The sequence below is a fragment of the Anopheles maculipalpis genome, chromosome 3RL, assembly GCF_943734695.1.
Source record: "Anopheles maculipalpis chromosome 3RL, idAnoMacuDA_375_x, whole genome shotgun sequence".
Classification (NCBI taxonomy): domain Eukaryota; kingdom Metazoa; phylum Arthropoda; class Insecta; order Diptera; family Culicidae; genus Anopheles; species Anopheles maculipalpis.
In genome coordinates this window covers 35,752,257-35,774,223 of record NC_064872.1, presented here as the reverse complement: position 1 = coordinate 35,774,223, position 21,967 = coordinate 35,752,257, and the positions used below count along the sequence as shown (strand labels likewise).

The following is a 21,967-nucleotide window of genomic DNA, read 5'->3' as shown; positions in this document are numbered from 1 at the left end:
ATGTTGATAAGATCGTCATAGGTTAAGATTCTTGGATCTATGCGTATGAGCCCGAAACAAAAAGGCTCTTCAACCTCGAGCCAAACCCAACGAAAGCTATCCGTGGAAGAAGCACTTCGAAGCAAATCCCGTCGCCTGTTTCTTCGGCAAAACTGATCATGTGGCAACCATTGTCCCATTTGAAGAACGTAGGGCGAATAATTCTGAATGGTACACCACAACTTGTTTGCCAGAAGTCTGCGGAGAAATTCGAAAAACGAACAACAGAAGGCGGATCATTCTTCACCATGAGCGATGCGAGCTTTTACACATTGGCTCAAACCATCGCTTATTTGACCGGCCAAAACGTCGAATTGATGGGTCATCCGCCCTATAGTCCTGACTTGTCACCCAATGGCTTCATTTTATTCACGCATGTTAAGAAGAAAAAAAATGCGTGCTCAACGATTTTTGTCCCCAGAAGATGCTGTTGAAGCGTTCAAAAGCCAGGTTTTAGAGGTATCTCAATCAATAATATGGAAAAAGTGCTTGGTTTGAGCGCATGCAAAAGAATAAAACACTTTTTGATGATAAATATTAGCATTTTCATCATTAGGTCAGAAATTTAAATAGCTGCCTACGTATCGTTTACAATTTTAGGTGCAACAAACGAGTGGTTTTGTTGACACTCAAACGAAGGCCTTCCAGTTCTTTTTGGATTTTCTTTAGGCAGCAGTTCAGCTAAGGACCGTGCTGTTCTGATAGACTTATGGAACATCTAGCAGTTTCTATCAATTGCAAGGATCGAGACGGATTTTTTTCCGTCTACTATTCTATGTGTCCATAAGAGGGTTCGACCGTAACATTAATTTTAAGTGTTCTTTACAGTTTAAGGGGACGCATACGACGTGCAACTGATTGCAATAGTCAATCATAAGGTTTTAGACAAGAGTCAGAGTATCGGACCACAAGCGCATAAAGGTACTGTGCTCACTTCTGGCAATTGCGTATTCGAATAAAAAAATATTACTTTCTGAAAATGGCTGACACGTTCCAAATATCACTACTACGCCCTCTATGAATCTCATTGCCTCACTGATAATGAGTCCTGCTGAACAATTAACGATCAGAACTGAGGATGAAGGAAAATTGTCACCCACCCACCCACGCGGATAAGTCAGTGACTATCTGTGGTTGAGGAAGGAACTGCCGGAGTTCGAATAACCGTGGGACTCGTTAGGACCAGTAGAGAACACAAGATGTAACAGATCATCCTGGTCAACTAATTATCATATCATTATCATTTGCATAAGCCACATATGCAATAGTTTTGTATTTGATTAAATCAGTTTTTTTTTACAGTAGAGAGGCGAATGAAGTCTCTAAGACTCAAAGCCTCTATAAATAAAAATTAAAAAAAAAAAAATATCATTTGCAAATTGCTGAAATTATTCAATTAATGCATTCAATATTTCTTAATAGAATTCTTCGTTCTTATGTCCAAGTGACGCCCAATCCAACACTTTATTGACGTATGTTTTAAATACAAAATTTTCTTAATCAGCAATACGGCCTGGCCGTCCTATATGAATAAAAAAAATAGGATTTTCTTAACCAGATTTTACGGTGCCATTGCTGCTACATTGCGCCCAGCAGAAGGCAAAGAATCGAATGCTTATAACACACCTTTTGTACAGCATATCTTGCCAATTTATTTGCAATAAAGATGGCATTATCAAATCATCCCTTACAAATCGTAGAAAGCACAAAAGCAAAGATAAAAAAGTTGGCCAATTGCAATCATAAAGTTGTTCTAAAGTTCTAAAATTGCAAATTAAAACCACTCGAAATCGTTCCATGTTTGTTCATCTGCCGCTAATTTTGTCCTACGTCACACATATACCCAACGCCAGAATAGCCAAAATGTGTCTTTGAAGCGACAATTTTAAAGAATAAATTGTAGAAAAAAATTCGAGGGGAATTTACATCCCAAGCAAGCACCTCGAGCGTTCGTTCCTTCACGTCTTCTAATGCAATCCCCCTGGCTAGGGCAAATCTTGTTACACCGCACAGCAACACTGCCATGCCAATTGCTGAATGAGAAGAAAAACGATACGGCACGTTCATGGCGCCACGCTGCAAAAGATCAAATTGGAGTGGCAAAAACGTGGTCACGATTATTGGTTACAATGTTGTTGAGCACATGGATTTTCTAGCCCCCTCTCTCCCCCTCCCACACCCCTCGTCGAATATGTATGTAATCACATTTAAACGCGATCGAACGGAATGAAGCTGCGTTCGAAAATGAAAACGCAAAGTGGGCACCGTAATTATTTCCTTGGCACGTGCTGCCGCTGTTGCTAGCGCAAAGTGGATGAGTTTGTGTATTGTGAATGAAGTCATTTGTGGAACACGTCAGGGCATAATGTGCGAAGAATAAAATGGTAAAATGTTTCACTACCTATTGTAAAAGAGCTTGAAGTAGTAAAAGTCCTAGTTAAAGTTTGCTGCTTAACCTTTTGACACCTGACCTGATGTTTGACCGGCTTACATCCATTTTCCCCATAAATCATCTATAAAACCCACTTAAAGGCATACACAAAAATGGCTCCTAATGCAATTTTTCGGTGTGCAATTCGTTTGCTCCAATTTCCGTCCTAAGCTCACTTTCTTCCATGTTTCTTGTTGGACACATTATTTGATGCGGCCCTTGGCAAAGGTACAACGAATCATCACCATCAATCATCGTCGCCAGATGCCAGTCGAATGAGGACAAGGTGGTCGGGCGCAAACGGTGCACTGTCCAATCAAACCTTTCTTCCAATTCTAATAGAAGAAGGAGAAGTACACAGACACACACACACACACAAACGCGCGCAGGAAACCTACATTTCGTTCACTTTCCGTTGGATATTGAGCGTAACGCACCAGAATCGTACCACGTTGCCACGGCCACGGCAAAAGGGCAGGCAAGCGTCCTCCAAAAAGGACGCTCGCAAGTCACAATGTCGAGTTTGGCTGCAAATTGTTCGGCATTCAAAACACGTGGTTTCGGTTCCGGTTCGTTTGGTCACGCTAAAAGTTCTGGCAGGGTTGGGCTCTGCGGCAATGCTTCCGTCTTGGGCGCTTTGTTCGCACTACAAGCAGCATCCCTTTGCGCTGTCGTCTGTTGTGAGCATGCGTGTGCTGATGCTGGTGGTTGGGTTCACTTTTTTTTTTGTTGAAATAGCTGAACCACTTGAAAAAAGGAAGCGAATTAATGCAAAGCGTTGAATGGGGAAAATGGTGGAAACCTTACTTGAAAATCAATTGCCTGGAGATGAGAACTAATCGATTGAAAATGAATAATATTCCTTAGTGTAGAAGAGTAGCTTAAGGGAGCAGTTATACAGTCCTTGTTAGATTAATCATTCGAAGGAGGCTGTCTTTTTAGCTGGTCTGTCTATCAAGTAAGAATACTCCTAAGTAAGTAATGTGTATCATGATTTATTACAGCAAAAAAGACCCATAGCCAAGATAATAATTGTATAAGGAATATTATTTACAATAGCCAACGAAATGACCAACAGCAAACACAACAAAGTCACTTGTATCTTGAAGCATATACTACTGTTGTTTATTACTGTATTTAGGTCACAGCTTCCATCTGACGCTGGAGTTTTTGTAGATCTGACCAGTTGAATTGCAGCGATTCCGATAGCCAAGAAGGAATAATTTGGCAGGACTTATCATCTAATATTGAAATTTAATTAATATTTTATGTGTTTTACTTATCTTATCTGGTATCTGGTAGAGGCGACAGTGTCAAAAATTTCCACACATAAGGACTGGGATTCAAACTCTAGCCGGACCATATCCGGGTCCGTAGTGAAAACTGACCATCTAACTATGTAGAGGAAAGAGGCTACTAGGATGGTAAGTCTAGTAAGTCAACAGATGGCCGGCCAAAGTAGAAGGAGAGAAAGAAAAAGGTGTTCTCTTATTCTTGAAATCATGTGTCTGTTCTACTGTTGGTAACAGAATATACCTTACCAAAACCTCTTTTGGGATATTAATGTTATTTTTGTAATAAGACAGGGAAGAATGCTAAAATTACAATAATTTCTCTTCTTAAGCTCTGCTAGTGTTATTGGTCTACCATTACTGGCTTTCCTTGACTTAGTTCACTCAAAGCTAGGAATTGAGCCCTACTTATCGCGCCAGACTTGAGGATGAACTTGAGTTCAGTTCTGTTGTTTGTTGTCCTTCGTCTAGTGTATGGACAAACGGAGTTGAAGCTATCCAGAAAAGAATAACGCGTATTGTCCTTCCCTTTATTTATTGTTCACTAATCCTCCTCGTCCTTGGTACCATTGCTCGTTGTCTGTTTATCGGTTTAGATACTCTAGCTTCATCTTTTTCTTTTTCTTGGCGTAACGACCTCTTAGGTCATGCCGGCCATCGAAATGGCTTTCTAGATTCTGCCGATACCACGTAGTTGGTTGGTCAGACCTCACTACGGGGGACGGTCCGGTTGGGATTTGAACCCCGGCCCGTTGCGTTGTTCATCGATCACCAATCTACTAATTTGAACTAGTATTTTGCGTTACTTTCCTCTTTGTTGCGTCGTTTTTCGTTATAGATAAATAAGTTTTAATATTCAGACAGTGGTAAGGCCAATCTCTTGGAATCAATAAATAAAATTAAGACTGACAAGGGCTCGGAAACAAATATCTTCTAGCCTGTGATAGGTTGGCTTGGGAATCTTCCTCTTCGAATAGATTAAATTCAAAATTTTAAACGCAGCGTATAAATCAAACATCGTAAAGGGTGATTGTGGCCATCACGAGGGTAAAAACAATTTCTTAATTGTTATTATTTTACTGGGTATCTATTTGTTTGTTTATAATTGCTAATAAACAAGTGAATTTAGGTTCTGTCTTGATAATATTCATTGAAGAATAGGGAACATTCATTCCAAATTACAGGAAGATCGTTTCTATAGGCAATTTGGCTCAGGAACGATTTTGAAACGCAAGTGTAACTCAAATCTAAGAACTCTAATGGAAGCGATCAAAAATAAATAATGTTTAATTAATTGTTTTTTGCGTTTATTAAAATTGTTTAGTTTTTAAAGACTTTAAAAAGCAGTAAAGCTTTTTGGAACAAATTTCTCGGCTATCTCCTTTCGAAAGCATTCGTTGCAACCAACAAACGAATGGAATGGAATGCATGGATTCATACTTTAATGACAACAATTTCTACTAAACTGAATAAATGATCAGCATCGAGTCAGTTGTGTTTTTGCTTGGCACATTTGGTTCAAATCAATATCTCTATGCACTTTTCCCGCGTACCGTGAGAGTAGGTTACGGCTATCGGGGACACACCCCGGGGTGTGTGCAGCTTCGACACACGCACACCCTCATTACTATTGCTAGGTTCAACATTTTCCGATATCGAAATTCACATAATTCACGCTCTATTGCTTCACATTCACTGGTGCATGTACACGAACCGGGTCGCTTTTTTTTTGGCATGTTTAGTTGAACTTTCCCTATCCTTCCATGCGATCCGATGCGATCCGATACGCTGTGATGTGTGGTGGATAATTGGCAAAACTAAAAAGAAGCAAGGTTGGCTCGGCTGGAACATTCCGTTAGCATTCGATTGGTCGGATTTTAGAGATGGTGCTGTGCTGACCACCCCGAAACCACACTCGCAGAGAGAGAGAAAGAGCGGTAGAATAAATAAATATTACCAAACTGAAATAGTTTCGAGGCTCACGGCACCGGGCAGCTTCTTCCTTTCGGCAACTACACGCTGCCCCGAACCATAAATCGTTCGGCGTAATTGAGCGAGCGCCGGAGTTTGCGATCGGTTGGTTGGTTTGGGTAGCTTTCCACCTTCCTCAAGTTCGTTTTTTTTTTCGGCGATATTTTTTCCACCCTCCTTTCAACAAAAGGTGCAACGAATCTTTACCACCTTTCAAGAAGAAGTCACTGCTGGTAACGCGATACCGATACCAGATGATGGCGATCGTGCTCTCGATGATGTACGATCGAACTGTGTGGAGAGCTGCAATTCAATGAACTTGGGACTTGTGGGATGGGTTACGGAAGAACCGGTCAAGGAGAGTGGCTGGCATGAGGGGTTAACAAAATCTTGAACCCCTTCACCTACCCTTCCCGCTGTATCGCATCGAACCGGAAAAGAAAAGTAATTAAACTCGCGCCCAACCTCGCGAACGTATTGGTGTGAGATTCGTCTATGCTGCCAGAGCAACTTCAAACACTTTACGATGTTCCGTGCGTTCGGTTCTCGCCCCGGTACGCTATCATTTATGATCTATTCTGTTACCTTTTGCGGGTTTGTTATTTTTTACCGGCTCGATTGCTATTTCACACTATTTGGGAGGAAAAAAAAACGAGTGTAACTGTGCTTCGCCTTGCGGGGGAATCGGTACCACGTGCCGATGGTCATAAAATGCATGAATGCAGCGTTGGGTTTCCGCCGTTGTTTATCGGACGGACGTGTACGGCAATTCAAACATTTCCCTTTTTTTCCAATAATTTTTAGTTAAATAGAAAAAAAAGACTTACTATGTGGAAAATGTGCAGATAAACCCCGTTCTACCCCCAAGGGGTCTTATCTTCAAACTAGCAATAGAGGGGGTCATCCAGAGTCATAAGTCATAAGTCAATCCAGATATTGACAGACGCTGATGACATGTGCCAGAAGCTTGCCAAAGGATCGATCTAGCGGTTAGAGAGTTAGTGGTCCGAACTAACACACACGGATTGATGTACAACAACGTGATCGTTCTTTTGAAGCCGTCCAAAACTGCACCTATATGCGATCAAAACGACGAGTACACCTCAGAGGCGGATATGAATTCTGTCCACAACTGTTGTGTAACGAATTATACTTGTCAGGCTTCGGTGGGCTGCTCATGTCATGAGAATGACACCGAAAGACACAATTCAGTAAGTCTTGTTAAGCCTTCACGCAAGATGGAATGGTGGTGTGGTTTATCCGTACGCCAGATAGGTCAGAAAATTAGATTCGGGAACAGGCAGTTAAATAAGCAATTTGAATGGGAAATAAGGAGAATTCTTCAAAACATTGCTTCTGAAGCCGACACAGCAAGAGAAATAAACACGTCTTTAAACTCATCTTAAAGTATCACAAGTCTTGCTGTATTGTACGAGCAGTGAAACTTATTTTAAACCATTTTTGCACTCTTCCAAAAGCATAATTAAATATAGGTATCGAAGTTCCTTGTTCCAGCAACAAAAGCATCGTGTGCACTCAAACTTTCGCTTTCCTTTCCGGTTGGCAAATGGCCACAGAGTTTATCGATATATATTGCAAACGACACTTCGAGTGCTGCAGCTTTCGGATGGAAAAGCCATGTACTACGTAAGACGGGAGTGATGGAAAATTGGGCTGCTGTTGTTGTTCGTTGCTGCCAAAGGCAAAACAGGCAGAAAAGAAACAAGCATCCTCAAAGGACCGTACCGTAATTGAATGGTATGCAATGGTTTTACTCTGCTAGCCAGGGACAACAAGCGGCGTAAAGCTGTGATGGAGGAGAAGAAGAAATCATTGCCAGTATAGGGAACGAATATTAATATTTCTACTCAAATGGCTTCCACCCTAATTAAGGTTGACATTACACTCAAAAAGGCACGGCAGGATCACGAGCCGAGGCAAGCGAAAAGGTGATACAACAGAGTGGCGTTTGATAATTGTTTGAAATTTTGCAATTTTCTTTTGAAATCCAATTTGCCAGCCTCAATCTGGATGGCTCATGCTTCTTGACAAACAATGAATCAGAAAGCAGCAAAAATGGCTGCCCTTGATTCAAAATATTCGCTCCTCATATTTTTACGCCCTTGCTGTTTTTTTTAATTTTCTTTTCTGTCTTTATGCCACGCAAAGTGCAATTTGGGTGCAATACCTTGGCATGGGGGTTTTTTTTTGTTGTTGCAAAAGTACGATCATCCGTGTCACCCCGTATTACGGCCCACGGAGAAAACGATAAATTTCTGCCCACTCTTCCACCCCAACCGTGTTTCATTTCCATTGCAACGCCAGGTCAGGGGCTGATGGTTATTTATAGTTGCGCCGGTGGAACCGAAATCGAAATCATCTGCGCGCCGACTCGTACGTCAGCGACCGTACGCGAGTGCGTTGAAGAAGATTTCGGTACGGAACGCACATGGATTACGGTGCACACGTATCGGTTTGGAAAGGAGAGTTCCATACACACTCACACATACACTTTTCGGGATGGAAATGTTTCGAATGCAGTTACATTTTTGGGTCGTGCGAGGTTGAATGAAATTGGGGTTTGCGTTACAAGAGAAACAGTTAGAAGATGTAACGGTCCTCTTGTGGAGGCCCTCTATATTTTATGATTTTTATAATTAGCTGTAGGTAATATTGTTTCAAAGGTAGGAAGCAGTTATCCGATTATCTATTAAGCTTCATTTGGGAATGTTAGTTCATTTTTAAATGACATTTTTCTTTAAAAATATTGCTTTTTACGCTAGTTAATTGTTTGTCAATTTAGGTTTCTAAGTGAGTTACTCAATGAATAAATATTATAATGAGTAACGTATGATAGCTCTTCAATAAATAATTTGCTAGCAACTAATAGAATTATTACAAAAAATCTGGAGTAAAAATGACTTCAACTTTGATGTTTCTTTCCTAAAGAAACAATTAATTAACTTAATACATGAACAATACCACAAATGAAAAAAAGAGAAAAGAGTACAGCAAAATATATAAAATATTTTAGAAAACAAATCAATCAAAATCAATAACAGAAGGACCAAACAATAACGAACATGGATCATACAACTTTGAATGACACAAGAACTTAAGTTGAGTTCGAACAAATCACTTACAAGAGGCAAATTACAGATGGAAGAAAATTAAATAAATATGATGCGAATAAATCCAATCCAATCTTTGTCTAGAGTTTATATAACAAGCATCGAGCAAGGCAGTGGCAGATAAGGAGCTAGGCGTGAAGAACTATATTCACTTTTACGATAAATTTTACCGATATATCTAATGGCGACGTGTACAGTTGTCTTCTTTAGGACATATTACTTAGTATGAATGATAATTTTGTTAAAATGCTCATGAAACAGTTTCAATCATTAAATTATTCTTCTTTACATTTTCATTACCACTTCAGCTAGAGAGTGATCTAGAGAGGATGCATGGACAGCATCATGAAGGAGGACAATTTCTTAGCCAACATTGTATTTGTATTCTCATGAATGTACTTAATCACACATCACCTCAAATAGTCGAGCACCATTTCCAGCTCATTAAGCATTAACACAAGCAAACATGCCTTGCAACATGCCTCCAAGAATTGAGTGCAAAAATAACCTCCGATTTTGGGTGTAAAATAGATGTGAAACGAGTGCATTGGGTTGAAATGGAAAAGACAACCACGAAAGGCAATTTGGTTGAAATTGTATCCTTTTTTTGTATGCAAATAATGGAAAAATCATTAACGAAATTGACTACTAAAAAAGGAAGAACGGCTGCGACACACTGCGAGGTTTGGGGTTTGGCCCATTCTACGCCCTCTCTCGAGCTGAGCTAACCTAGATGAAACGAGAATGGTAAGCAAAATCCACTTCTCAGCGTTGGTGTTGGTGTTGCCCGTATATTGCTGTACAGCATCATCATCATCGTTATCCCATGAAAAAGAAAAGAGGTAAACCGATGTGAAGGAGGTGAAAGACAGCGGCAGGCACTACATGTTGCGACCGGCAACATATGGTTTCGAGTGTGGGTTTGGAGGGGTTGGTTTCCCGGGGAAAAACCGTATGACTCATGAGGATGAAATGGAAACCCTGCGTGAGTCATGGTAGAAGTGTAAAAGATTTTTTGAAATTCAAGAATAACTTTAAATGGGACTTATTTTATTGGAGAAAATAAAATCTCAATAAACAGCATAAAGTTTTGTACTGTCTAAGCGTACGGTGAAAATTTGATGAAATTTCGGATGAATATTTAACACACATACACGTAGCACAGGAAAAGCATCCGTTCCCCGAGGCGATGGACAAGTTTAATTTGCATTCGAAATGAAAATTCTATGTTTACAACGCGGGAGCTGATTGAAGCTGATGATGCATACGTAGGAAAAAAAGACGAACGCACAAGTACTGTCGATTTGAAATTTATAAAGTGTAATTGTTTGTAAACCTCATCTGCATGAAGGTAATATACGGAGATAGACAATGAAAGACAGTTACCTTTAATTCCGATTTTTAAACTACTGTTTTCCCTGCATAACATATATTCATAACAAAATTTTTAATAAGCACAGGAAACATTTGAATTTTCTATCCGAATTTCGTTTCCATAAATTAAGTTAAACAAATTAGAAATTTAACAAGATGTTTTACAGAGTCTTAGAGGTAATTTTAGAGGAGTATATTTTATCCTTCAGTCATTATTATTTTCAGATGAATTTTTGACAGAATTTATTTTTTTGTCAAGGGTCATCTGAACGTGCAAAAATGAGCAGTTTATTTACTCTACAACTTAAAAGTAGAATTAGAACGAAAAAACGTGGCTCACAGTCGATTTTCTCATTGACTCAATGACAGTTTCATTTTTCTGCAGCATCATCAGCATCATAACATCTCTTTTACGCTGTAGAAAAATCTTCTTTACCATCATTTGTTTTACAACCTCAAGAAGATGTAATTGTTCGACCAGTCGTTGGGGCCTGGGGGTTATGATGACTTTGACTTCAAAAATCTTTAATAATTTTGGCCATCTTCAGTCAAGTAATTGAATAGTCAGAAGTCTGGTCCAGGTTAACTCATCCTAGAGCATTTTCCAGTTGATGTACCAATAAGACAAAATTGATTGCTAAACGCATCATAAACTCTAAACATATTTGCGATAGTTAATTTAATAATAGATAACAGTTTACAAAATTTCAATTTATTTCCGTAGGAAAGAAATAATCATGGGATAGTGAAAAGGTTCTTTATAGAAATGGAAACAGCGGTTAACTTCAACAACGGCACACAATTGTTTTATTTCTCCCTTAGTGAAGATTGATTGTCCAACTACTTGGCATCTACAAGTCTAGTAAGCCATTCGATGGCCAGTGTGACATTAGAAGGCCGTTAAGCCAAGAAGAAGAATAATTTTACCCGTAGATGAAGAATGAGATTCGATACCCTATCCTGGTGTGTACAGATCGGTCGATCATCGGAACGTCCCAAAGAATAAAATTACATTTTCGTTATTGCTTCACAACAATAATACATCCTCGGCTTACGTAAGCTGAAGGGATGTGGTATTCGATTGCCCGAAGCGATTTCGATTGAAATTCTATCATAAATTTACGAACCCTTTTCAAAAGAAATAACAATCCATAGACACTGGTCTGCCAACAAAAATAAGAGCTCCACTTCGACACGCTACACCATAATAGTGTTCGAACAATCGTACTAGAATCGTTGTGTCGTTCTGCTCACATCCCGTATCTTGCGCCTCATAAAAACTTTCCACAGAACAGAGAAACTCTCATTCCCGCGATCATGGCATCGTTTGGGTGTGAAATTTGCGGAAAATTTTTTCCATCCGTTCCAAAAAAAAAAAAGGATAATACCGAGTGGAAGCGAGAGAAGGAACGTATAGAAGAAGTCGAGCCTTTCTAGGGTGGAAAATGTTCATCTCGTCAGACGCATATGCCTGGCAGAGCAAAGTGCCATTGAACTCGAGTGACCCTCTCACGACAGGGCGATGAAAAAGGAAGGATGTGAGGGATGGTGCTTGCCAGAAAGAAAAAGCTCATTCTCACGCCAGACGAAAGTCATCGACGTGTAGTTAAAGGAAGAAAAACGTAGGAAAGGTCGTTGGAATCATCGTTGGTTCGTGTTTTTAGCAACCAACTCGTAAAGGATACAACTGTTTGCTTGCCAGACCATTTCACCTGTCTGGGTTGAGGTTGAGGACGAGGGGTGCAAAACAAACGAAACAAACGAAACACATTCCAGTGTGTGTTAATATTTAATACACTCCGGGGTTTGATTCGGTGTGCAGTGACTTTCATCCTTTAAATGAAACCAACTTTACGCCTATTTTTAATTTCGTTTCTCTGTGCTGAATCATGATGTTTGCGAGGTAAGTTAACAGACAGAATTCTGGGTGCGGCATCCCCGATGCAGTAGGAATGCATCCGAACTTTGGGATCTCTCGCCATATCTCTCACTCTCTCGATATGCCGGTGTGGGATGAAAAACTAGCGCATATCCTTTTGCAAATCGATCCAGAGTGCATCAAAGTGCAGCTGAGAGAGAGCGAGCAACTGGTTTCTCCAGCAGCCGGAAGATAGAGAGAACGAGAGAGAGGGAGAGGATCATGAAATTGGCCCGGGTGTGTCGGAACGGATCTCGCGCGTGTCCCGGCGTTTATGTACAGCCGGGCGCGTCAATGGCACAGTTTGCCGGCCGGCTAAAGCCACTCGGGAACGATGCATACATAGGTGGCGGGAATGACTCGAGGTCGATGCCACTGAACACATAACAAAACACTGGTGGAAAGGGTCCAGGTGCGGAGGGGGGCGGATTGGTTGAGGGTGGATTGTGCGGGAGTCTACAGACACATTAACCGACGAGCCGGGTAGGTCCACTAATACACACAGACATAGAGGCGGAAAGGATGTATCCGCCCGTCCGAGAGAGAAAAACTAAGAGCAAATTTTGAGTCGGTGCAGTGGGAAATTGGAAATGGACGAGAGATGCATCCCAGTGGACGGATGATGTGGGCAGCACTGCAGTTCATCGTCTTGTTGATGGTTATGTGTTATGGAACGGATCTGCACGTCCTGCTGCTAACGCTTCCGACACGTTGGAAGGATTTTAAAATGAATCATAATGTTGAGAAGCTGTCAGGTTTAACTGTTTCTTTACACCATTCCCATTGTTTGCAGTTCGTTGAAAATATGCAAAATTCCTTCCATTTCCGCATGCTCCACATGTTTAATATGAGGGAGAGAAATAGTTTTACTAATAAGTAGTGACAGCTGTCAACAGTTCTTGTCGATCGGTTTTAGTAAAGTTTCTCGCCGCTCATACACCAAGCACGGAAGAAGTTTTTATCTGCCTACCTCTAACCCATCGGTACTTTGAAATTAAAATCCTCTGCAAACCAAAAAAAAACCTCAACCACCGTGTACCGGCTGGCTGCTGGGAGTTGGCACCGATGTTGGCAAAGATGTCGATTTTCGATAAGCTTCCGAGCGGTGAAGGAAATCGTGTTGCGAAACGAGCGCGACACAGCAACGTCATATGCACTTGCCAAGCCGTACGATAAGGCCACTCCGGCCACTCCACAGCCGAACGGGGTCCACATTCGCTTATCGAAGTTTGACGCTTGCGGGGGATCGTAGGGGTCGTGCAGGACGGGTGGGCAAATGGCATCCGGAGTGACGAACGAACGTGCGGAAGAGATAGCGTCCTATCGCCAAAATGATGCCGATATGTGTGTGTTGGTTTGGCGGGTGATTCACGCGGACCTCATGTCGTACGTGCACGGCGAGCTAACTAATCGAACACCATCCGTTCGACCCGCGGCCAAACTGGTGGAATTCTTTTTTCCTCTACTTCATCTTAGTTTCTTTTGATAAGATATGGGCGTAGGCCCGGGACTTTGAAGCGAAAAGCCCGGGTGGTAGTGGTTGCGAAAATATAGAAGAGAATCTCAGCAGCGAACGACTATTTTCTCCGCGCTGCTGCTTTTTTTTCCATGGTGTGATAGTTTGCTGCACCGTGTTGGCATAAATAATGGAAGTTTTCGAGCAAGCGGAAAGTTTTTCCAAGTTGTTTTCACAAGTCACAAATTGGGTTTGCGTTGCTGATAAAGAATTTTGTTCGGAGCAGGAAAAAAAGCAGTATTCTTTAGTTAAAGTTTGGCTATTTGCTGCTTGTCATGAGTTTGAATACCAACAAATAAATTGAAGCATAATTACCAGGAAACAATAATTTGAAGTACAAATTATTCCTATCCTTCTTATGTCACTGTTATGATACACATAAATCATTTATTAAGAGGCTCAACGTCCTTTGAAGGTTAAGGTTTTCATGCGATTGTGTAGGCTGAGTAAAGACCGTGGATGTAACCTTAACTGGAGCATTTCAATAGCAAAATTAAATAAGTATAAATTTAATTTTGGGGGCGACCCGGTGCTTGATACAACGATACCAGTCTTCAAACGGCAGGACAGGGGTTCAAATCCAATCCCGATCGATCCCCCATAGATGAGGACTAACTACCCAACTTCGTGGTACCAGCAAGCTGGCATGATCTAGCAGTTTGTTAAGTCAAGTAGAAGCAGAAGAATTTAATGTTATGATCAACCTTTAGTAGTTTAACATGTTAAAGAAATCAAGAAATCAAGAGATATCACAACATTTTCATAAATTTTTGTTTACAAGCGCGGGAATTGATGGCCTTTTTTTTTAAACAGATAAATACTTCTTAAAATTAGGCAGAGCTCTTTGACTCAAGTTAAATTCGCAAGGGACAAGCAAATTGAAACCTAAATACTGTAGGACAATTTAAAAAAGTTATTCTTTTTCAGATGTTGTTTCAGAAAGAACTTGTTATAAAATAATACGTTAATAATAAAGGTAAGAATTTTTTTTAAATTTTCAATAAAGGCCCAATTAGGTTTTAGATTTGTCCATGCTAAAGCTTATGGTATTTGCTTGAGCCAAAATGTTTTTAACTATACTAGGATTCTTGATGAAACATTCAATTAAATTTTAAATATCTATTTCTATTAACTTCACCCCCGTCAAGATCAATTAACAACGGTGAAGAACATATTTCGATCACGTTCTATTTCCGTCGATTTCGTCGTCCGCTTATCTTTAGCCTCGATAAGGTGATAAGGTGAAAAATATATTTAACAAATTAACGGAGCCCTCATACTTCATACCGATGCTTATAAACATTTGAATCATTTTGCGCGAAATAAATTATACTTTATGCTCGTGGAGATTGTGACCAAAAACAACGTCTCGATAATGGTTCGAATTACATTTAACACACTGTCACGCGTTGCTACAAGCAGACAATAGTACAAATTGCAGCATGAGCACAAAAAAAACCCAACCAAATCGGACATGATTCGGGCAGAAGTAATTGGGAATTTATATGAACCCAAGAGGTCAGCGTAAACGTGTATGAAGATGAGGTCACTTACCATCGGAACCGGGTGAACGTTGCAGGAAGACGGATGACGAATCACGGTGATGATGTTGCTGTTGCTGATAGTGATAGTGTTGTTGCGGATGTTGTTGCGAATGATGATGCGACTGCGACTCCTTGTCCTTATCCTTTTTCGGTTCCTTTTCCTTCGTACCGGAATTGCCTGCCGTGCGTTGTGGGTTTGGGTGGGCAAGTTGATAAAGGGATATATCAGAAAACAAAGAACATTTATAGAAAAAAAGTACAGCCAGATGGGTGAAGGAAGGGTCGACAGTGATTAGCTAGCGGGGAAGGTAGCGTACAAGATGGTTGAGTGAGAGTGAACTGAGTGATGGTTGAGGGAGGGTGAAATGATTTTCCGGAAATCATGTGCGGTTAAGAGAAAAGAGAGGATCCGATTTCCGGTCGTGTATAATGAGGTTCATCAGTGTCAAACACAAAAGAGAGTTAAAAAATCAGTATCAACGTTTAATGAAAAAAAAAGAAACCAACGAGAGTTTAAGGGCGTGTGAGTGAGCGTGTCAGAGTTTTTACACTGATAAACTTTCGATAAGATGAAACAGACAGTAAAAACATAGAAAACAAAGGAAGAAAACGTTTACAAGTTAAAGTGCAGCAAACGGTGGGTGCACTTGTTGCCCGCGGATCAGCAGCATTATCGACAAAGGAAGAAGGCAACAGCACATTAAACACCAACAAAAAGTCATCCCGTCCCAAAAAAAAAAAAAAACCCCCGTCAATCAGTGCAGCTCGTAGCGATTAAACGAGCACACTGCTTGTGGATGCAAAATTCGTTGGAGCTTTGTTGCATGGTGCTTCTGATGCTTCATTTCTCAACAGCCAGTCAACCATTGCAACCATTATCAGACGGGATTTTGGAACGCTCTTTGTATAGCAACGAACCGGGCCCAAAATGCACTTGGCGAGGCTTAAGCGGCGAGGATTTCTACTGTGCTGGCCCTGGTTCGATAAGAGGTGCGAGAGTGTGTTTTTTGTTTGTTTGTTTAAGGTTCGGTTTGGTGCGACGACGAGTGGCCTCAATACGGACGACACACACTAACATGGAAGAAATGTTGCCGATGGAAGAAATTGGTATTGCAAACTCATAATGCTGCAATGCGTTGGAGTGTTTGCTTCCGTGACAGTGATTAAAACAGTACACACAGTGTCGGGCATAACAATAAGTCCGACTGGTGGAGCTGGGACACTTGGCGATGAAAGTCCCTTATCAAACAACTCCATTTGAAATAAATTTCGTAACGGGCGGAGCCTGTGGGACCTAAAACAGACGATATTGTGGAAGGACTATGTAGGAGACGATACAACGATGTACTACACTAATCTGGCTCCGATGAGCTGGTCATGTCATGAGATTGGTACCGAACGATCCAGCCAGTAAAGTCTTCTTACGGGCTGGATCTTCAGGCTGTTCTTCAGCAGGGAAGGCAAGATTAGCAGCAGTTTCGAGGATTTCTGGATCATCCACTGATAGCGAAGCAATTGTAGCGCTTGATAAGTAAGTAAGTAAAGTTCACGACGCTTTGTGAGATTTTTAGAGGCATTCAACTACTGTGCTAACTACAACCACTAAATCATGTATGCCAATGCTTCGAGCAATGTTGGTGTCGGTGTTTGACTATCCTGCATAAATTATGTTTTCTAGAGAGGTCTTCAAACGGCAGGACCGGGGTTCAAATCAGATCCAATCGTAGCCATAAAAAATGATTTTAACAACCAATGTCAGAGTTCAAATTACAAAGGCATTTAGAAGCAGTGCAGCACGATTTTTTTCTCTTCGGTTATAGTGTTCAATCGAATGTCAACTACACCCTTCATATGACCCTTCAACATGAATGTTGGAGTGGATGTCGTCTTTTGAGCCAAGAAAGGTAATGTTTTGCCTCTTTTTAACAAAACTCTTTTCAAGAAGCTATGCATTTCGCTTATTTACAAAAAGAACACACAGAAGTTTTTATCCCACACTGTACATTCTCGAGGTTACGATACTTTGAAGTACGAGCTTAATAAAAGCATCTACGATGAAAAAGGTAAGGTAATAAGCAGTAATGCTTTCACTTCGTACCGGGCACTTTCCTAGAAGTTTTATGAGTTTCGTGTGGCACGCTTCATCCTGATCGTGTGCGTGGTTCGCTCTTACAAGTACGTGCGAGGTGTGGCATTCAGTGGTTGCCATAATTCACATTTTCCAGCAAAACACAGCACAGCAGGATCAAAAGCCTTTGTGCCGTGGAGTGGAAATCGATCCCTCGAAACCGCACAAACCAGTAGGTGTTACCCCGATATGAACCTCCGACATTGTGGAGCAATAATTTCTATCTATTAGCCAGTTTGCTCGTAGAAAGCCGAACCACACGCAAAATTGTGTCAGCTCACTGTATGATAAACGGTAAGGAAATTTCCCCTATTTCACTACACATCCCTGGCTTCTGTGGTTGTCGCCCCCTTTTGCCTCTCTTTCGCTTGTTGAATAATAAATGATGCTGACAGTAAAACAAACTTCTAAATTGATCTTCCTTTCGTACGCGTTGGAAGCGGCATTTCGGTAAAACATCGGCACCGGTAAAAAGTAAACAATCTCATCAAGAGCATTAAGCTTGTCGGGTGAATTTATTTTCTGAGGTCCCTTTTTCCCTCTGAGGCGCAAAACAGAGGGGCGATGCGCAGTGGGAAACATAGAGAGTGAGAGAGAAACTTCTTTAACAACTTCTTCCGAGCCAGCATCCGATTTTGTGGTTAAAGTGTGGCCATTCCGTTACCGCATTCACCACCACAATCGGGGGGTTTTATCTACTCAATTCGTAGAACCCAATAGACATTACCGGGTTTTCCATTAATCGAGTGGTATTTGTGTGTTACGGGGTTTGGAGATGAAACTGAAAGCATAGCAAAGTGTTTCAAAATAGTTTCGAGTGACCTAACTTGACGAAAAATGAAAAAGAATTTCCATTAACTGTTAAGTTTTTCTTTCTCTTGTGGTAGAGGAAAATAAAGAAAAACTCCTTACTGGCAACACTGCCAATTTCGCAATTGGTTCATGCACGTCCCGCAGCCACGCGTTCAATGATCCTGTTGCTTTTGGGTTTGCATGGAGGAGTTGACGCACATACAAAATAAAAAAGGAAAAATAAAGATAAGACGAGTCGACGGGGAAAGGTTTTATGGACAAGAATGTCTGATGAGGACGCAACAGCTTCGGGGTTAAATAACAGGAACGGGAGACCGACTACTTCCCCTTTTCCCCCACTTCCCGGCGGGAAATCCGAGTCACGCGCGTATATGTGTGTGTGCGCGCGTTTTTATGTGTGAAGTTTTCTCCCCCGGTCGAGTTCAATAATCTCGGCAAAGGAAGGAAGCACAGCTCGAGTCACTGTCAAGATGTGCAAGTAAGTCCCGGTACCGGTAACCATCCAACACTGGGAGGCTTCTCGAGTGCGCGCGCACTATCGCGAAAAGCGATTCATCCCTTGCCACCCATTCTGGTGCAGGGGGAGGGGGGGGGGTGTACCTTGGGGGTTCCCACGGACGGGGATGAACAACTTCTCTTACAACGGTCCGAAACAGGACACGTCCCTCGGAGCATTGACGCGCGGGACAGTAAGGTGGAAGTTGTATTATCATGTTTTATTGTTCATTCACACCCCTTACTCCGCACCGGGGCGTTAATTTCTTATTGCAGGGACGACGAACGAGAGGTGGTTCAATAGATCCTCCCCCTACACACATACAAGTAAATCCAAAGTCCCTCCAGGTCGTCTGAACTGGAGAGGATAGAACGTTATAGTGCGGACGGTTTGACATGCGTCCATTGGTGTGCGCTGAAAACAAGGATGAATTAGGAATATCTCCCAACGTCAGCGAATATCCCTGAGATGCAACAATAAAAATTTATGATCACAGTACAAGTTACCAATCGGAATAATGCCAATCCTGTTGCTATTAATGTCCTCAGAAATAATCGAAGGGATGGCAAATAAAGACACAAAAGCAAGAAAAATAAAGCGTAATACAAATAAACAAAACCAGCGCCCAAATAAACACGCTGCTTACACGTGCTGCATGCGGCATACGGGTTTGCATTGGTGTGCGTGTAAGTTTAAGAGTGTCCTTTGTAATGAGGATTAATCCTTTCCTTTATACCACACAGGCATACAGACATACAGAAAAGCGAGAAGAAAAATGTATCCTCTCACCAATACATCTGTGCATTTTTCTAACCATTTAGACATCCTTTCAATGTGTATGTGTTGAAGTGAAAATCAATATCTCATCCGGCAAAGATTCGCGCACGCACTTACACAAGCTCACACTCTGTGTTATCCTTCTGTACGGAAAACTGCTAAACAGCAACACTTGCACACACACACACACACATTCAATCCGGTTTGCTATTGTGTACCGGTTTTTCACGCTTCCATGTAGTGGTGACAGAAAAGTTAATGCTAATGTCATTACATCCTTGTGACCCTCCCTTCCGGCGTATCATGTATCCGGCGAGTTTTTTCGCATTATTTTTTTGACTTCTTCTTTGTTTCATTTCTTGCACACTATCATTCACGGCGGTCTGCCATCCGGGCGTTGATATTTCCGGTATCACAACACTAACCCTCACAGGGTGGTTCATCTTTTCACACAAACACACACATACACATAAGCGGCGATGAGTTTTCCCCCCGGGTGCAAGGATTTTCTTTGTTTCCATTACATACACCTCTTTCTCTCTCGCTTGGTCATATTTTCCCCGTCATGAGTGAAAATGGTATCGGATTAACTCCGGATGGACCACATTGATAAATGGAAATTAATGGAATCACAAGGCCCGAAAAGGCGGAAACGGAATCAGTGGGTTGACAAAATCGGACGAAGAAAAACGATTTCATGAGACGATTTACCAAAAAATGTAATCCCCTTTTTTCACGGACACTTGAAAAATACGGCGTGGAGGGAATGTTCGAATTTTCCTAAAGCCTCCCAATCGGTATCAATTGTCGTAAGATTATAGTGCCCGTCGAGAGGGATATTTTGGGGCATCGCTCGATTATTCCGAGCATACTCCAAGCAGGACGGATGCGTGTAAAGGACCCATTTCGCTAGCATCCCTTTTCTCTTAAGCCTTATTATTATTTTACACAGGTGTGCGGATGGACTTTTTGTTGGCTCTACACTAAAAAGTAGGACAAGAATTAAACGAATCTCCCACCATCCATTCCTTGCGGGTGCTCTGTTGGGAAGCTACCAGATGAAGCCATTAATGCCTCCGACGCTTGTTCCCTTGTGCTATTAATGCCCCCCGAAGGGTGTTCCTAAAATTCCTGCTGCGTTGTCACCTCTTCAAATCTAAATCACTTTTCTCCGTCACTTGTTTCCTGGTCAAGCTTTTGGTCTAGGCGTAAGAAAGTCGGCAATATTTCCGGACGCATGAATTTGGTTAACACCATTTGGCAAAAAGGAAGGAATGTGTTGGTTCAGACATTGCGTGCCGAGAGCCATTAAAGGGATACGGGAAAATGGAATTTTTAGTCAAAAAAGGGATTGCTTTCTTTAATTGTGGTGCTGTATAGAGATCGCTCACAGGGGCGACAAATGTAAAAAATGTTATTCGCAATTGTATTTTTGCATAACGATGAGCTTCGTTTTTTGTGCTAAAAATTAATTTAAATAGAATAGCTTGACTTGCCTTTTGCTTGGCATTCAGTTCACTCTCATCATCGTACGGTTAAATTGAATGTTAGTCACATGGAGTCTTGGCGTTCCCATAACCATCCATCACACGTAAAAGTGAATCACGAATTAGCTCATCATCGTGTACACGATTATTCATAAACTGAGACAATTAATTCAAGCGCCATTTTTCGTAATCATGTCCGGTTTGCAACGCGATTGCAATCACAATCTCTCTCTAATCTCACTCCCCTTTAACGTTTCCGGAGACGGAAAAAGAAAAATGTCAAGTATGATAGATTGAAAGGTCTTGCAATAAACCATCATCGGAAAGATAAATATTAGGACATGAAAGGAACCTCCCCGCAATAAAGTCGCATAGAAAACATGTTTCTTCGCAAGGGATTTTTCTTTTTCGATTCCCAAAAAAACCCTATCCCGATGAGTTAAGAAGTGTTTGCGCAAACCCTTTATGTCACTAATTCCCCTGTTGGGATACAGTAAAAGAAACATCTGCTCCACAGTCAGCGACGACTCAGACACAAATTTCACTGAAGACGTCTTCGAATTGTGGAAAAAAGAGGACAACAGATGAAGTAAACATTTCTCCCTGTTTTCTTCTTCTTCTTCTCTTTATGCAGCCAAAGGCCAGACCATTTCGCGATGATTCGAATATGTGCGTAAAGCAAACACACACACACGCACGGACCTTTGCGCTGTGTTGCCGACTCTCCCGAGGGCAATCTCAAATCTCACGCCGGGAGTGTGTGTGGAGGATGATTTTATCAAAGTAATGCAACGCAAATGTTACTCCAAAGGGAATTGGGAGTGTGAGAGGGCGCCTGCTTTCATCTGGTATCGAGGTCATGTGTCAGAATGTGCACGAAATCTTGCGGCGGATGATGGTGACGTCATGACGACATACTTGATTTGCTTTTGAAGAAAAAGCACATCAGAATGCATCCATTAGCTCACATTCAGCGGCTTGTTTGGTTCGATTGGGTAGTAACGAATTCATGACTGCACGCAGAGGAAATGACAAAAATGACCCTCAAAA

General features: G+C 41.4%; 2 protein-coding genes across 4 annotated transcripts in view; one reads left to right on the top strand and one right to left on the bottom strand.

The window, feature by feature from the left end:
* Nucleotides 1-21,967, top strand: part of LOC126565618 (profilin) — a 460,520-nt gene that overhangs the window by 35,158 nt on the left and 403,395 nt on the right. The gene's annotated exons all lie outside the window — the stretch shown is intronic.
* The window catches only part of LOC126563865 (serine/arginine repetitive matrix protein 2), a 97,176-nt gene that overhangs the window by 1,563 nt on the left and 73,646 nt on the right, over nt 1-21,967 (bottom strand). Inside the window, exon 16 of the mRNA XM_050220645.1 lies at nt 15,227-15,394. Within this exon, the coding sequence (XP_050076602.1) occupies nt 15,227-15,394 (168 nt within the window). The remainder of the gene's footprint in view (nt 1-15,226; nt 15,395-21,967) is intronic.